This window comes from Ambystoma mexicanum, chromosome 5q (genome assembly GCF_040938575.1).
Source record: "Ambystoma mexicanum isolate Mex_15411 chromosome 5q, UKY_AmexF1_1, whole genome shotgun sequence".
NCBI lineage: Eukaryota > Metazoa > Chordata > Amphibia > Caudata > Ambystomatidae > Ambystoma > Ambystoma mexicanum.
The window spans coordinates 497,116,033-497,136,760 of NC_090933.1; the positions used below are offsets into that span (position 1 = coordinate 497,116,033).

General features: G+C 46.6%; 1 protein-coding gene across 1 annotated transcript in view; it reads right to left on the reverse strand.

The window, feature by feature from the left end:
- The window catches only part of LOC138497466 (opsin-5-like), a 973,497-nt gene that overhangs the window by 208,353 nt on the left and 744,416 nt on the right, over positions 1–20,728 (reverse strand). The window contains exon 5 of the mRNA XM_069620964.1: positions 5,147–5,481. Coding sequence (XP_069477065.1) covers positions 5,147–5,481 — 335 coding nt within the window. The remainder of the gene's footprint in view (positions 1–5,146; positions 5,482–20,728) is intronic.

The window sequence follows — 20,728 nt, forward strand, 5'->3', positions numbered from 1 at the left end:
GCAGCCCGGAGAGACGCCTCCGCCGTTCCTTGCGCAAACAGGATTTCCCTCCCCCAGACAAGGGCTCCAAGGGACATTAGCCATTCCTGCCACATGTGGTCGCAAGATCCTACAAGGGATGACTGCTCGGCAGTTTGGGGGGAGGAGGGAGGGGGTGGTGTTGTGTTCTGGAGTTGGGGGGAGGGGGGAGGGGGCATGGGCATTTGCTGAAGTAAGCACTTTTTTTTAATTTCTTGTTATCTCAATACACAATTGGTGTTGCAAAGTTGAACCATTGTGGACATTCTTCATTGCACTTTTTTTCCATCTGCACATATGGCATGGGCCTATTCGACACCAGATATCAGTGGAGGGGTCAGCCACCAGTCCTGGTTCGCGGGCACATATGTGCATCACGCAAACCTGGTGACTGCTGCATCTACACGCATGCATGGGTATGGCCATGGTCTGGTTGCCCCATGGGTCTGTTCAGGGGGTTCATGACAGGGGTCATGTGGCTTGCTGTTAGGGTATATCCACCAACAGCTGCATGTGTCGCAAAATGAAGTGGGTGTGTGGACTGTCATGGTGGTGAACAGCACTTGGCTGTCATGGCAGGCTTTCGATGATGGCCATATGTACATGTACATAGATATATTCGGCACGATCAGGGACACAAATATGTGTCCGATGCAATGTAATGCTGTGGGGTGTCTTGTCTACATGATGGTCCATGAACGGTGGTGTGGACATCTTGGGGTACATGTTCCTTTGTCGCATGCTGCTGTTCTGATGTCGGATCATTCTGGTGCTGTGTACTGTGTACATTCTCATTTGGCTGTGGATCATGTCCATCATCCAGCTCTGATCCATTCTATGGTGATTCCCAACACTCCTATGGGGGTGCCATGCCGATGACGTGATATCGTACCCCTGCTGTCCTCCGTGAATTCCACTTCCAGGTGTGGGTCTCCAATGTGTTGCCAGGCTGGGGGATGCCGCAATGTGAATGTGCAGTGTGCCCCCTGATATGCACTTGCGGTTGTGGTGTCCGCCAATGAGTGGTGCTGGTGTAGTGTGCCTATCCCTTGTCAGTTGGTGTGGATGTAGTGTGATGTGGGTGCCTTATTCTGGCAAAGTGAAAATATGTTCATATGTGCCGTTGCCCTGGTTCTTTGGCAGGTTTGTTGTCAGGGTGAACAACGTACAATGGCTCCATCTTTTCTACGCAGTTGGTTCATGCAGGCACCCACCCTGTGGCACCAGTTCACTTGCATGACACAGTCAGACGACTCAACAGCCAGCCAGACAGGTCATCCTGCATGTTGGGCTGTGTGGCGCGGTAGCGTGCTGACCTCTTTCCTTTTCAATCGACCCTCCCAGGTCCAACTTGGGGCCCTCCTCTCTGACATCTTTTCCTCCACCTGTGGTGTTCCCCTGGGATCTAATCTCCCTCCCTGGCTGTTCAACCAGTATTTGGCCCTCCTTGGCCACCGCATCGCCACCCTCTGGCCAAACTTTCAGCGCTATGCGGACGATACCTGGCAAATTTTCGGCCTACCCTCGGCGTCCTCCTCTCCTTCCCTCATCTCTGACTGTCTGTTTGATATCCAGGAATGGTGTGCAGCCAATGAACACTGCCTTAATGATAGTAAGACTGAGATTCTCCTCATCGGCACACCCACTCCCTCCTTCCCTTAAGTTCAAAACACTATGCATTGTCCACAAGGCCTTCTGGGGCCTGGGGCATGAATACCTTCTACTCTCTCTTCCTGAATGTCTTCCTTCCCAAGACCTTTGCTCATCTGTCTCCGACTCACTCAGGGTCAGCCGCTTCTCAGAGCAACGAGCTGGGGGTAGATCTCTCTCCGCGGCAGGGGCCTCCCTCTGGAACAGCCTTCCTGCATCCCTGATATTTGAGGAGAACCATCTCTGGTTCCGGAAGCACCTCATGACCTTCCTCTTTGCTTCTGCTTTCTCTCTCCCTCTCCCCTGCTGCATTCTTCACTGAAACTGCACAGGATCTGGATCTGGGCCACTCTCGCCGACCTCGGTCCTGGGCCCAGCCACTCTCCACTTGCACTGCCTCCCTGGCAACCCCTGCACTGCGGGTCTGTCTCTCTATCCCTGCAGCCCCCCTTCCCAGCACTTGTCTGCACTTACCTTGCACTTGCCACCAGCTGGCCCTATTAATTTATTTTTGGATATTCGACTTACTTTGTACTGCACTTCCCCCGTCCCCTTGCACTTGCACTTTTTCCATTCTCACTACCCCTGCACTTGCGCGGTCTGTGTGACACCTGGCCTGGTGGGATCGTTGTCAGTCTTCCCCTTGTTCCCCCCTCCCTGCCTCGTCGCGCCTTGAGACACTTGTGTATGGGCGCGTTCCAAATGCCATTTCATATCATATCATGTCATTTCAGCAGGCCCTTTGAGTCATGTGTAGTTGTTTGGTGTCGGGGCCCACCCATGTGTGCGGTTCTTGGTAGTGTTGCATTCCATCTGCACGTAGGGGGAGTGGTATTGTTCGCAGTTGATGTCCGCAACGTGCATGCCAAGCTGGTCCACATACGACCGGTGGGTACTGTCAGGGGCAACATTGTCATTTGCCATGCCTCCATTTGCTTTTGGTCCAGCTTTACTGTTGTGTGTCTCATGGGTGATCCATGTTGGGGATCGGTGGACCCTTGTGTGTTTGGGGATGTGTTTGGGGGGGTGTAAGGGCACTTGGATATGTGGCCGCATAATGGACGGTTGTGACATGCCACTGTGTGCTGGTGGGTGCCTTTGGCATGGGTGTGGGGCACAGGCAACACCATCACTTGTGCCGGGTTGGCACTGTACATTTGTATGGTGCTCGCTTGTCTTGTGTCTGTGCCGCAATATGGTGGTGACGGTGTCACAGTCTAGGTGGTCAGGGGTGTCTGTCTGGTAGGCCTTCTCCTAGAGCGTCAAGTCATGCTACGTGTGCATGGGGGCTGCAGGGGTGGTAACGGAGGATGCACTGGTGCTGCATGCAAGGCCTGTCTCCCCCCTCCTTCTACCCCTGTGTCTCCTCAGTGGGGGTGCCTGGTGTTGTTGCAGGGGTTTGTGTGGTTGTGGACTTGATTGTTCAATTGGTGTCATCTTGGTGTGGGAGGGTGGTGGTGTGTGGGTGTGTTCCTTTTCTGCTATGCCAGACTCCTGGCCTCCGTCTGTGTTGCATGTGTGCACCTGTGGATCTTGGTCCCACTGCTCAGGGTTGTTTACTCCTTCTCTGAGATGCCTGTATGTACTCCATGCCGGTAACGTACTTTACGGCCTTGAGGAGGACGTAATTTACGTGTGGTCCTTACTTGGAATCAGCTTCGGTTTACGCCATGGCGTTAATTTCGCCATGGTGGTCCATGGTGGTCCACGCGCGCGACCAAAGACCGTAAATTACGGCATTGTAGTTTACGGTGCCGTAATTTACGGTCTGAGGGGTCGGAATGACATGGAGCGGAAAACCATGCCGGTAAATCAATACCGGCATGGTTTGTACCTTACCTCCAGACTCAGAATGACCCCCTATGTGACTTGTGTAATTTGAAAGCAATCACCAAAAGACTGTTTGATTGAAGTCCTTGAAAGCCAAAACTTAGAATATGTGTGCCAAGGAAAACTTGGAAAGTATGTGGTCACATGCCAAATTTGCAGAATGGGTTCAAGTCCTGGTTTCACTGTTTAATCAAAGTATGCAATCCTGGGCAAATAAATTAATAACACTGAAACTGAACTGCAAACATTGGTGTCCTTATAAGTGACTAGGATCAAATGATTTGGGATCAAACTCCCTTACAATGGGGTACTTTGCATGCATGTGTGCATGGGTGTGTTTATATGTACATATATTTGTGTGGGGGGACAAAGGCACAGTTTGTGGGCACTGAGAGTGATGAGTGATGATGCAGAACTGGGGGCCGCATGGGCAATATTAAGATTAACTTCATGATTTTATTTGGGCACTCGCTGCATGAAAAGTGGCCAGCACGGCCATATATTATTGAGACACTAATTTTTTGGGCAATAGCAGCATGAAAATAAGTTTTCCAGGGACAATTCTGGCATGCATTTTTGAGACCAGGCATATTAGTTTCTTTGGATACAAAAAGCATGAAAGAGGGAGACTACCTCATGATCCGATTCGGGAAGAACCTGCTGGAAAGTGGGGCAATACTGGCACATACCATTGAGAGAGGATTCCTGCGTACTCTTCAGGGACAGCTTGCATCAACACGTGTTACAAATTGTTCCTATGTGCTATCAGTGACCTAGCATCTAATCAAGTGTTGTATGCATGCCCTCCAGAGCTGCATTTACATGCAACACCGTTACCCACTTTTTCTGAAATGTTTGCTGTGGAATGAAGGATTTCACATAATATTTTTAAAAATGTCTATGGGGAAGCAGCAGCCAAAACCCTCCTGAATTCGTTCTGATGCACTTGCTTGGTTCAATTCAGGGAAAACATGCAAACCCCTCCATTTTACAAATTCACCAGCTTAAACTGCTCTAGACTGTAGTGGTATTATTGTGGGAGGGCATGAAAGCCCATCAAGGTGACTAGTTAGGTCTTTCTTCCTTCTTTGACCACACATCGGGAGAACCCGATTTCATCCATCACAAAAAACACTACTTTTTCCACAGTTTAACTCCTACACCTACCAGGCCAGATATGCACTTGCACAGGACCACTTAATTGTGATGATAGATTCCATATTTCCCCCAAAAATGTCAAATTAAGACAAGGAACCCTGCCATTTTGCTCAGATGTGTGCAACATGTGGTTCTCCAGATGTGTTGGCGTACAACTCTAATTATCCCTAGCCAGCATAGCCAATGGTGAGGTATCAGGAGAGTCGTGTCTCAAAACATCTGTAGAGCTACAAGTTGAACCCTCTGGCTTAGCACCTAAAAAAAAGACGATGAGCATTAACAGCAATATTTGGTTTCACTTAGACCCAAGGCCTGGGCAAAACATGTTAGCATGTAACGCCTCAGAGGGCAGGGGACCATTTTGTCAGTATTGGCAGAGCATAAATGATCGATCAATTCAGTTGCCTGGCGACCAATGAACATTTCTCCTTCTCTGCTCCCCGGGATGCTCTGAACAGATCATGATGAAGCAGTAAAGGTTCTGAAATACCTTGACGATAATGCTTTGTATGTTGTTCATCCGTGTTGGCCCGGTCACGTGCTTTTTCACCGCTTTCCTCGACTCCTTCACAGTGATCAGAATGAGGGTATACGAGGTGATGATGATTCCACACGGGATGATGAAGCAAAAGAGAAACAGTGCTATAGTGTATGACAGAGACACAGTGTTGACGTTCGACGAGTGCCAGTCAATGCAGCACGCGGTCCCATAGGGCTCTGCCCCATACTCTCCCCAGTGAGCCAAGGGCGAGCAAGCAAAGATGGCGGCATAAGCCCACGCGCAGGCAATCAAGAGCTTCCCGTGTTCATGGCCAAACCTATTGCCTGTAAAACACAAAAAAAGAGCCACATTGGTCAGCGGATTTGACTGTCCTCCATAAATGTAAGCATAATTGGAATTAAAAAGACAAAATATGCTGTCACTGTAAAATTACTGTGAACCAAAAGTGAATTGGTGCACTAGAGCACAGGACTGATTCTACAGCGAGGCAATTGTAGGTGGTGGCCAGGGTTCCACCAGTAGGTAGAGGGGGCAATGGGTGCCAAATTGGCCCTGCCAGCATCACATCAGACCCCGTTGTAAGGCACAATGGGTAACAAAGAAGGGCTTGAGATGGCATGAAACCTTGCACCAACCAATCAGGAGATCCACAATGTATCCCTGGCATTAATAAAAAAAATACCTACTCCTGTTTCCAAGTGTTATTGTACAATACAGACAATACTTAATTCGGCATAAAAACACATTAAGTACAAAACAGTTAAAAGTATACATTGCAAGAAAAGAAAACACAATGTAAAAAAGAATCACAATAAATGCTGGTTTAAAAATATAAAAATAACAGTTCATATTCATATATCAGTAAAAAGAGGAGAGCGAGCTCGCAGCCTCTAAAACAGACATGGCCTCCCCGTTTATACCAATTTTCACTGGGGCTCAGGCAATAGGCTGACCTCACTGCTAACACTCCACTGGATTCCAAAACGTCCAAACTGCACAGCCAAGCCCTATGAAAGTAACAGGCAACCATGAGCAATACATGGTGCTCTGAGGGGTTCTTTGTTCCATCGTCCGTCATTTTTACGACTGCCTTTTAAACGAGTACACAATTACGAAAAAGGTAATTGAATTTCTTTTTTTGGGGGGTTTCCCCCAAATCCCTCCCACCCACCTAAACTATTCCCCATCCCTCCAACCCCTTATCTACCCTTTCCCACCACCCCATAACATAGCTCTCAACTCACACGCTTTTGGCGGGTGTCACCCGCCTTATAAAGGGCTGACTCACCCGCCAAGCCTCCTGCACGCCCATTAATTCCAATGGGCGTCTCACCCGCCAAAAACAAAATCTGGTGATTTCACCCTCCTTTGCGACACAAATGGTTGAGAGCTATGCCATAAAATGTTGATAACCTTTTTCGTAATTTTGTACTCGTTTAAATGTCAGTCATAAAAATGACTGACGATGAAATGACGTTATACCCTCTGAGGAACCTTTATAAAATGTGAATCAACAGTTGATCGAAGGCCAGCAGCTCTAAAAATCGGTCTGATTTACCAGCACCTTAATGGTTTCAACACCTGGCAAATAAATAAGAAGTGGTTTACAGTTTCATTACCTGCCCTACATAAAGGGCAGGTGCCCGACTCTTTGGTCCCCAAGATTTAGTGAAGAGGGCCAATGGCAGCGTCCCCAGCTTGAATCACACATATAAAGATCCCTCATATGGTGGTGAAATACAGTCAAAGTAACGTCCAAGTGCAAATTCCGTTACATACAGTAACTAGTCTTGACCCAATTTTAGCCTCTTAGCTGCTTCTACCATGTTCTCCCTGAATCTAAGGGCCTCATTCCGAGATTGGAGGCAGCCATGGTGCTAGTAGCACCATGGCTGCCTCCAATAACGGTACCGAGTCCGCCCTCATTCAATGGGGACTTACCGGTCTAGTCGGACCTTTGCGCGACCGGTAAGTCCCCATTGAAAATACCATTCCCCATTCCCATTTGAGCCCCCATAGGGCGCAATGGGAATGGGGAAGGTGCAAATAACGGTACCGTTATTTGCTCCCTGGACCCTTTGCGGCTCCCGCTAAGGCCACCTGGGAAAACCAGGCGGCCTTAGCGGGACTCGCAAAGGGACCTCGGAATAGGGCCCAAAGGGATTACCGGCACCGGTGTCCTTACCGATGCCAGTAATCCCTTTGCGCCAGCCTCGGAATGAGGACCTAAGAGTTGCTGCTCTCTTAATCCTAAGTAAGGCTGATTTATCTGTGTTGTGAGGATTTTCCCACAGCCCGGCCTCATTTAGCGCGATCAAGGATTGCTTTACGTGGGCAACCCACGGTACGCTTTTGCCACCTACCAAATTCAAGCGATGTCTCAACACATCTCAATACTTTCCAAGGCCCTCTATGCACCGTCACCTGACCCAATACAAGACAGGTTTAAGGGAGACTGACCCTCCGATTGGGCAGATATCGAGCTCCAAATGTAGTAGCGCGGCAGGCAAAACTTGAGGAATTAATAACAGTTGTTTCAAAAACATATTTTCCATCCTGTTGGTGCTGCCATATCCCCAAATTTTGGCACCAAAAGTCGATGCCGGAATTGCCTGCTTTTTGTATAATTCTATAGTGGGCAAAATGGCACCACTCCCATGTCTAATAAAAAAGGATTTCGTTGCGCCACAAAACTTTCCCAAATTAGTGCATGCTTTTCCTATTAGTGCAGGCCATCCACCATGCTTGTGAAATTTGCAGGTATTCGTAAAAGGGTACCTGCTCCAGTCTAGAATCAGTCACTGCAATGCACAAAACACTAAGTTTGGAAAACTGCGGTATTGTATCTGCTGTTACGGCTGGTTAACCCATTAAGTGCCAGGCTATTATGCAAGTCTATGCAAAAAGGACGAGCATACTCGTCCTTGGAACTAACCAGTATTACAAAGCTTCGTGAATTATGACTTGGGCTTAAAAAAATGAATTCATGATGTTACAGTTTGCTGTTAGCAGACAGCAACCCGTTTGCTATGTCATTTCCTGTACTGTGCAGTTGCAAATCCCAGCAGTTTTTTTTGCGTGAAAGTATAGTGGTAGGCAGTTTGTGGGATCTAGCTGATAATGCACTATTTATTATTAGTTTTGGCTATTAGGCGGAGCATACTACTTCATTGGAATACAAGTAGGGGGAACTTCATTGGAATACAAGTAGGGGGAGTTGAGATGTAAGAAGGGACAAACAGCTTGTGGATGTGGTTTGGTTTGTTTAGCTACTCATTGACCGCCCATGGCAATGCCAATCCCTATGGCCATTCCTACCTACTACCTGCCCCTTCCTGCCCAAAAAGCTTTCTTCTGGGATTTCTTTAGGCAAAATCTATCAAGCTAATTTCAACAGATCACATACCAGAGCTCAGACCCCCACTCACAGTTCTACGCTACTATTAAAAGATGCCAACCCAAATGCTGACTACCCACACTCTGTACACGCCCCACTGCTCTCCATCTAGGTCAGTACTTTCAACAATAAGCAATAACCTCATACTTTGCAATGTGTATGGCCTGTCAGTGTTATTGCTAAGCAGTCTTCTGAGAGTTAATGGCTTAACTGCAGCTGTAAATGCGCTACTGCTATAATAAAAATGTCTCAACCAAGTGTTCTTTCAGACACTTGATTCATAAGCAGCATGTGTATCATTGCATCTCTTCGTTCCACTGAATTCCGATTAAAACACCCATTGGCAGGGCCAACAGGTTTGAATTGTGTTTCGTTATTAGATAGGTATTTGCCATCATATGCAGATGTACTCATAGAACTGTCCAGCTGTTGCCACCTTATTGCCATGTATTAGCAGTATAGCAGTGCCTGGCAAAGGCCTGTCCCATGCCTACACAAAAGCCAAAGCTTTTTGCTTTGCCAATGCTTTTGTCTATTGTACTTCGCCGCCATGGCTGGATGCCTTGTTTATCATTCATTAGCCATCAATCACTGCTTGCCAGTTTACTGATTGTTATCTCGGTTCCATGTCACCTCAAAAAAGCACTTAACTATAGATGCATGCAGTATAGCTTTCATAATTTGCAACATCAATCACTGTGAGATACAAGGTATAACCTATTATCAGCATATTTGTCTATCAAGTAAACATATCGGTCTTTATTTTTACTGCAGGAGGACTTTGAATTTGTATCTGTAACCCTACCGTCCCCTTACCTGCACTTACCAGACACCCCTTGTCTGCGCTTTAAACCTCGCATTTGCCACCCTGCTGGCTGCACTACCAGTTGTTGTTGTTTTCATCCCTTGTTCAGCACTTCCACCTCTCCCCTCGCCCCTCTCCCTTGCACTTTGCCCCCTCCCTTCTCACCTGCACTTGCGCATTCTCAATGTCACTGGGCGTAGTAAAATCGTTGTTTTGTCCTCCCGTGCCTCGTCACGCTCTGAAACACGAGTGTATAAGCGCAATACAAATAAAATATCATATCATATCATGTACATTGGGATGTTAGGCCGGCTTGCAAGCCCTTGAGAAAGCTTGCATTGAGCGAAACACAATTCAGCCTACTGCTTAATAAACACCAGTGCTAAAGCTATTTCTGTATGAAATACGAACCACAAGGATTGTTTACTTTAATTGCTTGAGAAGTGAACATACTTTTTTCATTTTAAAACTGAACATATAAGGGCAGCGGTTGCTGTTCATCCCTTTTTGGCCTTTGTGTGTGATACCGCCTGCGGCAAATTTTAAAATAATATTAAAGTAACATTGGCATACATGCCAACCCTCCCGATTTAGGCGGGAGACTCCTGATTATATTAGCAAAAATGTTGCTCTTTTGTACTGCCTCCCTCCTAAAATAATTCTAACTGCAATGCATTCTAATGGGCAAATTCAGCTCTCCCGATTACTCGGAGAGAATCTCCCTCGCAGCTGCTGCAAAATGTTGGCATGTATGCATTGGCAAAGCCAGCAGTTTTGACTTTTCTGCGGGCTGACACCTTCCCCCAGTCAACATGTTTAGCATTGCAACTTTTATGCATTAAAATATTCTATAAAGCATTCCAATAACATGCATAACATGTTACTACTGGTCTTTGTATCTTCTATTGAAAAGGAAAAACATGATACATGCTCAGCACTTTCATTCAGGGCGGTGTGCTGGGATGCTTTGAAATTGACTGAGGGAACACATTATTAAGATGCTTTATTGGCTTTACTTACATTGAAGGGATCCCACTCACTTTTTCATTCAAAAACGTTTGGGGAAATGCTTATTTGCCCTGCGCAGACAAGGCCTGCACTGCAACAGGGACCCAAATCCCATCTAGATGCAGCATTAAGATGGCCGCCGCTGTGGAGGAATAACCACTGTGCTCCCAGCCTGTCCCAGGCTGCCCTGGAGATGATTGGCGAGTGCCCTGGTCATCCCCCTCTCGCCTGCAATCTGGGAAGTGAAGCCGGCCTGTTATCAAGGCCTGTGTTTAAGGCCTCTGCCATTTGTTTCTGCCGGTGATGCCAGCGATGCCGTGATGCCCTCAACACCACCACGCATCCTGCAGCTCCAACATCAACAACAAACACAATTCAACAGGCGGAAGGTAAGCCTCTTGTGTGCAGGTGTGATTACAAAACTCTATTGCCGTCACTGTGCTAGTCATCCAGATCATTCAACCTATCATGTGCAGTATCCATACCCACTCCTGCCCCTTCTCAATTTCTGAGCCCTAGATATACTACTTTACGAAACAATTCCCACTGATTGCAACTCTCGGTTGGTAATAAACTACATTTCCCAGCAGCCTCTCTCACATCACATGCACTGTGTGCACTGCAACACACTCAAGTGGAGCCCACTCACAACAGCTCCGGAAAAATTTGGGTGGAGCTATTTATGCGTCATTCAGGCACTTAATTTCTTTACAACGCCGTGCAGCAAACCAATGCCAGCTAATGACTTGCACTCCGACATGACTTTTTGCCTTAAAGCACAATTGTACCGTGGAAAACCAGCCCCTCAGAATGATACGAGCACATCTATCCTCCACATGCAGTCTTCTTTGCTCGTTTGCCCATCTTCCCTCCCAAAAATCTAATTTTCGCACATGACGCAGAACTACCGGCTGGGATCACGTACCTGGCCGACACCATATGCGGTGTGCCCACTCCCATCTAGGTAAAGCAATGCCCATCTCTGAGCACGCACAGCACCATGTGCCACTCACCCACTACGTCTGTAGGATACTCTGCACGTGGAAGTAGGCTCTCTTCTGAAACGAATGCCCTTGGCACCCGTGCTAGTCCTTCAAATCCATTGATCTGCACTTACTCAGTGGCTAATATTGACTCTCCTTTTCTATACACCAATGATTCCCAAATGATAATGATGTGTTATTCATCATCAATGAAGTTTATTCAGAAGAAAATCCATAAACCGAATTACAAGCAATACACAAAGATACAACAAAGTTTGACATTGATTAAAAACAATCCAATCCATAGAGCATAATTCATATAGAGGGATATAAAAAGCATTAAGATAACATGATATAGAAGATGTATGTGCTATCTCATCTCACAAGCAATTTGTTCCGCTGATACCAGGCTTTTCTTAAAAATTGTACACAACCCCAAGCCACTGGAGTGGTTTCAGCATGCAACAGAAAGATCAAAGCAGGTCTAACCTGACTAAAACCTGCGTTTTTAAGTAAAGGAACAATAGTCCTCTTTCTTATGTCCTGATAAACCGGAAAAAACCTTACAAAGTGTAAAAGATCTTCCTCCGGCCAATCACAGCACGGGCAAGCTGTGGGCTGTTCCATGCACAACCAGTTCTTTGTTCTCATCCCAAGCCATGAGGAGTTAAAACATGCCCACGTCAATGCCCAGCAGTCAGAGGGCTTATGGCTGTGCAAGAGATATGGCAGAATGCCCCTGAACCAGAAATAAGCATAGGCTTTCTATTAGACTCAACCCTGAGCCCAGATGTTTCTCTGTTTGCCACGAATGAGTAAAACAGTTGCTTATATTTGGTTACCGCAGACGGTAACAAAAGGGCAGAAGGACATTGCAGGTTCTGAGGGTTCAACTGAGAAATGAATTTATAAATATAAGACAGCCGTGGTATTTTAGAACTTAACAGGCCAGTGGTCAAAGCTCTGATAATCATATGTGTTAGAGAGTCTTTTGGATTCGACCACACAGCCAGCCAATGCGACAGAGGGGTATTCTGCCACTCATCACCAATGTGGAGGGTTCAGAGTTCAATATGTGTGGCAAAATTAGGTGCTGAACTCGGTAAACCAAGCAGTTTCTTTAAAAAGGTGTTTTCAATAGTTTCAATTGGGGTAACTTTCTCCATGCCCAACAAGGCTGCCCCATAATTGATAGCCGCCTTTGTTTGTGCTCTATATACCTTTAGGATCAATGTGATCGGTTGCCCTGAACACATGTTCTGGAAGCGGGACAAGCCCCCAAGAGCTTGCCTCATTTTTAGACACTGCTTCTCAATGTGACAAGACCCCCACCAGTTTTCGCTGAAAGTGACTCCAAGGTATTCAAATCTATCTACTCTTGGAATTAATTCACCAGAGCTCCACATTGTTCGCATCTTTAATGATCTACCACCTCTGCCAAAACAAGCCATTAGTGCAGATTTTTTGGAGTTCCCTGTTAGCCGAAGGCTTGACATGAACAGGGTATAGGCATCTATGAGATGTTGTAGGGCTATAGCTGTCCGGGCAATCAGGACCATGTCATCCGCATAGCTCAGCACCGGGAGCGAGAATCCACCCACCCTCAGGAAATCAGCGTTAATTTCCACCAGTGCCTGATAGAGTCCATGGATATAGAGAGCAAATAGCACTGGGGCAACCACACAGCCCTGGCACACTCCCAAAGCCACTTCAAAAAAGCCTGTGCATTGGCCCTGTTCCCCAAATCTCACACAGGCAGAGGTCTTTTCCTGAATAATCTGCAACACCTTTACCAGCTCCACCAGACATCCCATAGAACTGAGCACACCCCACAGCAAGGCTCTATCCACCTTGTTGAATGCCGTGCTCAGGTCCATGAACGCCAGGAAGAGTGGTTCAACCCTGACAAAAATAGAATGGTGCTCCCGCCAGGTACAAATTAAGGACCTGATCACGGGTCCCCAGGCCAGGGTGGAAACCATACTGTATGTTTACAAGGACCTCACTATCTGAGATCCACTGCTCCAGGGGTTCCAGGACTGCCCAACCAAAGATCTTAACTGAGGTGTCTAATAGTGAAATTGGCCTGTAAAATAACAGACTACATCTTTTTTGAAAATGGGGTAGATTATTGCTTGGCGCCATGAGAGTGTATATTCGGCAAGTTCGAGATAAGCATTAAAGCTTCTAGTTAGTAAGGGAACCCACAGATCTGCTTCTTCCCTAAAAAGGCCTGCTGGAATTGTGTCCCGCCCCCGCGCTCGATTGTGTAGTTGCTTATTCACTGCCATTTGAACTTCCTTCACAGTGAGATGAAGTGTGGTGCCACACATCCCGTCAAATTTATTGGAAGCCTCTGCTTTATATAGCAAACAAATATGGTCAGTACAAGCCTTTGCACCAGTGGCAGATTTAAGGCAAAGGGCCCCGTGGGCAGCATGTGACAAAGGGCCCATGATGGGTGGATCCTAGAGGCGGAGCTTAGAGCGGGCGAAGTTAATTGTGATCACAAGTGCACAATGGCAAACTTTAGGGACAAAAGCAATTTTTTATAATGTTGGCTTTATTGTGGAGATGTGTTAATTTATTCACGTCTAGCCCGTGATGTGTTTGGTCTACTTGGAATGAACTCGGAGGTGAAATGGAAAAACAGCAAATGGCTGTCATCTTAGGTGATGCCTTTTGTTTAAAGTTCCTTCTGGGCGCAGAAGGGTTGTGTATTTGCCCCGCCACCATTGACGCCCAAAGTGGAAATTCACACCAGGAGGAACGGCCTGGCTATGGGGAGCCAACTGCCGCTCAGGTGGAGATAATGGGCCCTTGTAAATGGTGAGAGACCACCAACTGCCTATTCGCTAAAGGGCAAATCGCAAACCTGTTAGTTATGCATTTCTTTGGCATCACTCAGCGCTCAACAACCCCCCCCTCACATTAATTAAGAGCAGCTAGGGCACCCCTATGAATACTAAACGTGGCAGCCCCTCCACCTTAATGGATGCATTAGTCAGTCAGTGTTCACACAGAACAGCAGGGTCCCCATGAGCGACGGCTGCCTCTGTCTGACTGTGAAAACAAATGAGAAGGAAGGCAAGGGGGTGAGGAGGGGCCCGCTTGACGTTTGTCTGCCCGGCGACCGCTAAATCCGCCCCTGCTTTGCACTCACATTGTTCTCTCTTGGCGTTCTTGCTCTTTTGTAAGCAGGCCCATCAGCCACAACATCCCCACATTTTTTTAGAGTCCCCTGCAGCAACAGCCTGAAGGAGTTACTCCCATGCCTGTCCTTCTAAATGGTTTTCCTATTGGCTAATACAGTTTTATAATGTGCGTATGCAATAATTATCTCTCCTCTTGTGCTAGACCTTGCGCGTAGAAGCCCCTTCCGATTATTCTGGCTGCGCGGCAGGATTCATCAAACCAGCCTTGAGTAGTGGTTCTCCTTGTTTTGAAATCCTGCTGAAAAAGATCTGTTAGGGATTTCCAGATTTTGTGTGAGGCCAGAATAATTTTCCTTGGCTCCACAACCTGAGAGAGAATAGAGGCGATTTGCTCCATATTTGCAGATATCGCCTTGGTCTGAGTGGCCAATGCATCCATTTCAGCCCATTTCACTCTACACTTGCAGAGAGTGTTAATTTCACAGTGATACAGGTGCAGAAGGTTAATATGTGGCACCACAGGGCGACCAACCGTCAGTACCATCCTCAAAGGGTAATGGTCACTGTACGGTTTTTTTAACACCTGAAATTCCACAATTAGAAGCCAATCTTTTGCAAGAATACAAAAATAATCTATCGTTGAGGTTCCTTGGGTGCATTGAAATGTGTGCTGCCCAGGTCAATCCAAGCCAACTCGGCCATTTAGGGACCGAATACCCCAGTCCAAAAACTAAGTGTTAAACTGAAGGCCCCTGGTGCACGTTCTTTCATCTAACAATTGGGGCAATGCTATTCCATAAGCAAAATCGTTGGCCAGGTCCACCAATTCACTAGTGATTCCCCTACCCAGTTTAGCATTAAAATCCCCACCCAGTTCAGAATCGAATTGTGGCTCGCTGTAGATATACACTCTAATTCAATGAGATCCTTCAACGCCCCTGAGCATCCTTTATTAAGGATATGAGGACTATTATAGAAATTCAGACCCTGCTCGGGCAGGGCTCTAATGCACTGTAGGGTCAGATTTTTGGTCTCCCTATCTGTCAGTACAAGATGTAGTGAGGACTTAAACAATATTGCCATGCCCCCATAACAGCGCCCTCTCCCGCCCTTCTTGGCCGCAATGCACTTTGAGACATAGCCATCCAGGGGCAATGGGCAAAGAGCCCACGTTTCCTGCAGGAATATTATATCCTAGTGCCTCAAAACTGACACTGCTTAATTCTTTGACAGTTTACTCACTTCACGGGCAATGCTCCAACACAGGAATGACATAGCTGTGCCCGAGGTGGCGACCAGGCGTTCACTGTTGTTGTGCTGTGCTTTACAGCCCCTGGGGGACCCTACCACACCCTGGCCCCCGTCCCCTGGGGCACTGGGTCAATCCAACTCCTCAATATCCAATAAGGGCTCAAATCGATTTGTCATGCCAAGGGCACCTTTTCTTTCGCTTGTTTTAACCTCTCACCTTCCCGGCAAGGCCTTAGCCCCCAACATGCGTTGACATTCTCAGATTCATGCTGTGGCATAAAAGGCGCCGGTTGGGCTGGATAGAAAGCAGCTCGTGGGGAATAGGCACTATTTTGAGGAGAGGATTTACGAGACCACCACTGTGGGTTTAAGGACGAAATCAGATATTCCAGCATAGCCGGGGCAGTCATAGAGGCTACCACACAGTCCCCCTCTGCCCATTGTGTTTCCTTCCTTACCCAAGATACCCTTCTTGCCATAAGGATACCTCTCGGGTTGATCTTCATCCCTGGCAGTCACGTGTTTATCCACTGGGATGTTTTATTTATGAGGGAGATTATGGATTCTGTGATGCCCTGATCTAGGCGAGGCAAGCCTGTGATCACTCGCACCTGAGGTGCTGCTTCTGGGGGCAGATTGAAGACCTTTTTTGTGTGAGCTGACCAGTGCTTTTACAGATTGTGTGAGACCCCACTACAGAAGCCATTCTTGAGCCTTTGGTACCCAGCCGGACGTGGTCATCTGTGGGGAGCCCATTCTGGTAGGTTTGGACAGGAGCGGGATGGGGGCACCAGTGGCTTCAGTTCAACCTGCTCTTTCACAGGGAGAATGTAAACGGTAGTTTACATTCATAGCAGCAAGGTGGGTTACCTTCTTGTCACTGGTCTTGTTCCCACTGGACTATTACTTACTTCTACCAAACCTCTAAGTTCCAGAATGTCTTTTTTTGGCCCCCTTATTAAGTCATCTATAATACCAAGTGACGTACTGAGGGAATGTTTAAGGGACCTGATTCTAGAGAGGACAGGTGCCAGCTTTTTGTTCCATACTTGATCCAGTATTTTAAAGTCACTGGAGGCTGAATCCAGTGAGTCATTGACAGGGGTAGGGTCTGGTAGATTCCACTCTATTCCCCTCACACCCCTTGAGAGGGGTCTCCATCCCTCCGTTGGCGGTTCCAACCCCGGAGAGACATAGCCATTGATAGGATCCCTTACTACATCACTAGCATTAAGACTGCCGTTTAGGCACTGAGATAAGCTCGGAGGGCTAATGTTTGGGGAAGGAAGGGGGGCATTATGTTTTCACGGTCACTAGAATGGAGAATAGCAACCTCTATTGCCCTTTGTGTGTGCTGAATGCGTTCTTCGAGTTTACCAGCCATTTGTTTCAGATCGTCGTTTAGTGATGGTTTGTTTAAGGGCAGCTGGCTATTTTTGCCCTTCTTCGGTTTAGTTGCAGCTGTGCTACCGCCATGGCTGCCGAGACCGACAAAGCCGACTACATGGCAAGCTTTACATTTTTTTGTTTTATTTGCCAGCAAGGGCGGGTCCTTAGCTTTACGGTTAGACATAGGGCCCCGTGTCTATCTACCAGGGTACTAAGTAAGTTGCAATAAAGTGCCCAAAAAGTGCAAGTGCAGGTGCAAGTGGAAAGTACAATTAGCCAATAACACACACTAGCTGCTTTGCTTGGTTTAAGAACACTAACTAACAATTACACTAAAACGACGGAAGGATAAAAGGACAAAAGCACATGCAGGTTAAAAACCGTTAAACCATTAAACCATTAAACCATTAAAAGCCAACATAATTACAAAAAAATAGATATCTTGGAGTCATTGGAGACACAGGTTTATTAGGCAGTGCCAAAGCAGAGGAAAACTACCAAAGGTGGGGCAAGTAAAGAAATTGCTGCACACTAAAAGAGCCCCCAGACCAGTTAATGAGGGGAGAATGTTGATAATGTTGTGACCATGCCTTCTGCAACTACACACTCTGGTGCCAGTGTGGACCCTCAGTGCAAGAATGTTGATAATGTTGCTAATGACGTGACCATGCCTTCTACCACTACACACTCTGGTGCCAGTGCGGACCCTCAGTGCAAAAATCTTGTTAATGTTGCTACTGATGTGACCATGCCTTCTGCCACCACATACTCTGGTGTCAATGTGGACCCTCATTGCAAAAATGTGGATAATGAACTTAGGGCCCTTTAGGAATGTGCATGTCATGGATGGGATCACACAGACAAACTCTGATACCAAATAATCGAACCTACTCAGGAAGATGGCTAAGTACTGTTTTATTAACAATGATCTAAAACTGGGAGTTACAACGAACGTATGCTCGATTTCTCTCAGCAATCGTTTAAAAAACAAAGGTCATGTATCCAAAATACATCAGAGGTGATGTCATACTATGTGGCAAATAATGAAAACCCTACTCGGGATTGGGATAGGTTTAAGGGGAACATCTAAGTATATTATCTATAGGAACTAGGATTGTAATTGGCTGCCCAATGTCGGGTGGACAACATACACCTACCTCTAAAACACGTCTTCTTCAGAAACATTAGATACACAGTTTCTCATTGGTTTTCAGACCATAAGGTCCTTCATTATATGAACCATTACAATTGGTTGGCACGCTTGTACCATGTCTGGAACATTTGGTTCACTTAGCAGCACGTAAGCCCAGAACCAGGTGCAAGGAGATGGGGGCCTGACTCTAACTCCCCACCCAATTAGCCCAACATCTCTTATTGTCCATGCCTTCTGCCACGAAGATTGTCTTTGAACTTGGCGTTGCAAAGTATCCTTGTCTCTTGAGAATACACAGGAGTGAAGGCACTCGCCATCGTGTTCTAGGACTCCAAGTTCGAACTCTATTTCCATCCTTGGCTCACATGACAGGAGACCATTATTTGGCTTTTTTGCAGCTTTTAAATGTCTTAAATTTATTAAACTTGGCACTCTTGGTGTACCTTCATTGCACCTTAACAAGAGATGATTCATCCTTTGCACATTTGCTCCTTTCCAGAATAGATAGCTGACATTGGCTGCTTCAGTCTTGACTCCAGGCCAGACAGCCTCGCCGTGCAGCTCCACAATTCAGCTTAGACATGTTCTTCTCTTTTTACTTTATGGATCCTGGCTTACTAAAATTCATGATACAGATGTCCAGATTCTATACAATGGCAGCTTTGCCTACATTCTATTCACTACATATAGCCAGCTTCTATAATGACTTAGTCTACTTGCGTTTCACATCTGTACAATTATTGAACAGTTGATTCTCTGCGGCACTATGTGCATGTGTAATCTAATTTTTTTGTATTTAAAAGTTCACTTGATTCTTTACTTCATCATTAGTCTCTTCAGGATCTATTCATCCTTTTCAGCCAGTATCGTGAGACGCCATTCATACTTTTTTATGACATCACAGGCTTCTTACTTTCCTCCTTCTCATATTCCTTCAGGGAGTTCCTCCCTCAAATTGTCATCCCTTCGGGGATACATTCGATAGGGTTGTCTCAATGGGTATCTGCTTTCGAACATACTTTCAGTATTGGCACAACTGCTGGTGTCAAACATGACCACGATCTAAGGCTTCCAACATATGGGAGGTAGGGGGGCAGGATTTCCTGCAGGGGCATGCAGCTACTCCTCTACATTAATGTTGCTAATGACTTGACCATGCATTCTGCCACCACACACTTGCATTTCTACAATCCTTCAGAGTCACCTAACACAGCTAGCGCCATTGCTAACCACATTTGTTTACAATGTTGTCTTGTTCACTGCCACCAAACTCTCACACAGCAGTCTCTCAGTGCCACCTAAGCCCCCTGCCAAGGCTACCTCTGACAATGTGTGCCCCCCCCACTCCCTCGACCTATGGCACCTCACTTGTAAAGCACAAAAAACACCTCACTTACCCCCTAGCTAATGAGCCTTTCCTAGCTTGTGCTCTTATCAATGCATGCTCCTTAACTCCACACGCCCTTGAAATTAATGATCTCATTACCATCCATAACCTAGATGCTCTGGCCATCACAGAAACCTGGCTTCATGAAGCATCAGGTCCTGCCCTTTCCCTTGCCATCACCCCTGGCTATACAATCTACAGGAATGATAGACACTCCTCCAGAGGAGGCAGCATCGCCTTCGTGGCAAGAGACTCCCTCCTCATTAGATAGGCAAAAATCACTCTTGATGAAAATGCAGACATACTCTCCGTTAAGCTATTCCCCAGATCAACCCGCACTATCACTATCCACCTCATTTACGACCCTCTGGGCCCGCTTCTAAGCTTTGAAGACGACATCCTCCATATCCTGGAAGACAATATCAAAGCCTCCTCTAAAATCATTCTCATGGGAGACCTACACCTTTGCCTTAATGACCCCAAACACCCTCAACCCACCTCTCTGGCCAACACCCTTGCTGCCTTAGGCTTCAGACACTGCATCACCAACCCCACCACATAAAGGGCCTGAATCGCTGACTTGAACTGCCAGGTCTTGATCAGCTCGAACAACCCCTGTCCATGGTCAGATTGGCATATCATCGATTTCTCAATCCCTCACCAGATGAAACATAAACTCTCTGCCATACCACTACCTCTACACTTGATCGCAGCTCATGGAAGCTCACGAAAGAAAGCATCCAACCTTGGCTGGCCTCGCTCAGCTTTAAGCCTCCATTTACAAATGACCCCAACATACTAGCAGACATAAATGCATCTACACTTTCCTTAGCAGTTAACACCATTGCCCCCATAGCTCCTCGAAAATCCAAACCAGTCACACACTCCAACTCCTGGTTTGACCCTGACCACTTAGAATTGCGTAACAAAAAAAATCTCCCACTGAACTAATGCAGCAAAGAAAAAACTTCAGACACTTTGAAAGGAGAATTCACCAACATAGCTAAGAGACATAAACTAGCAATTGTCTCAGCAAGAGCTA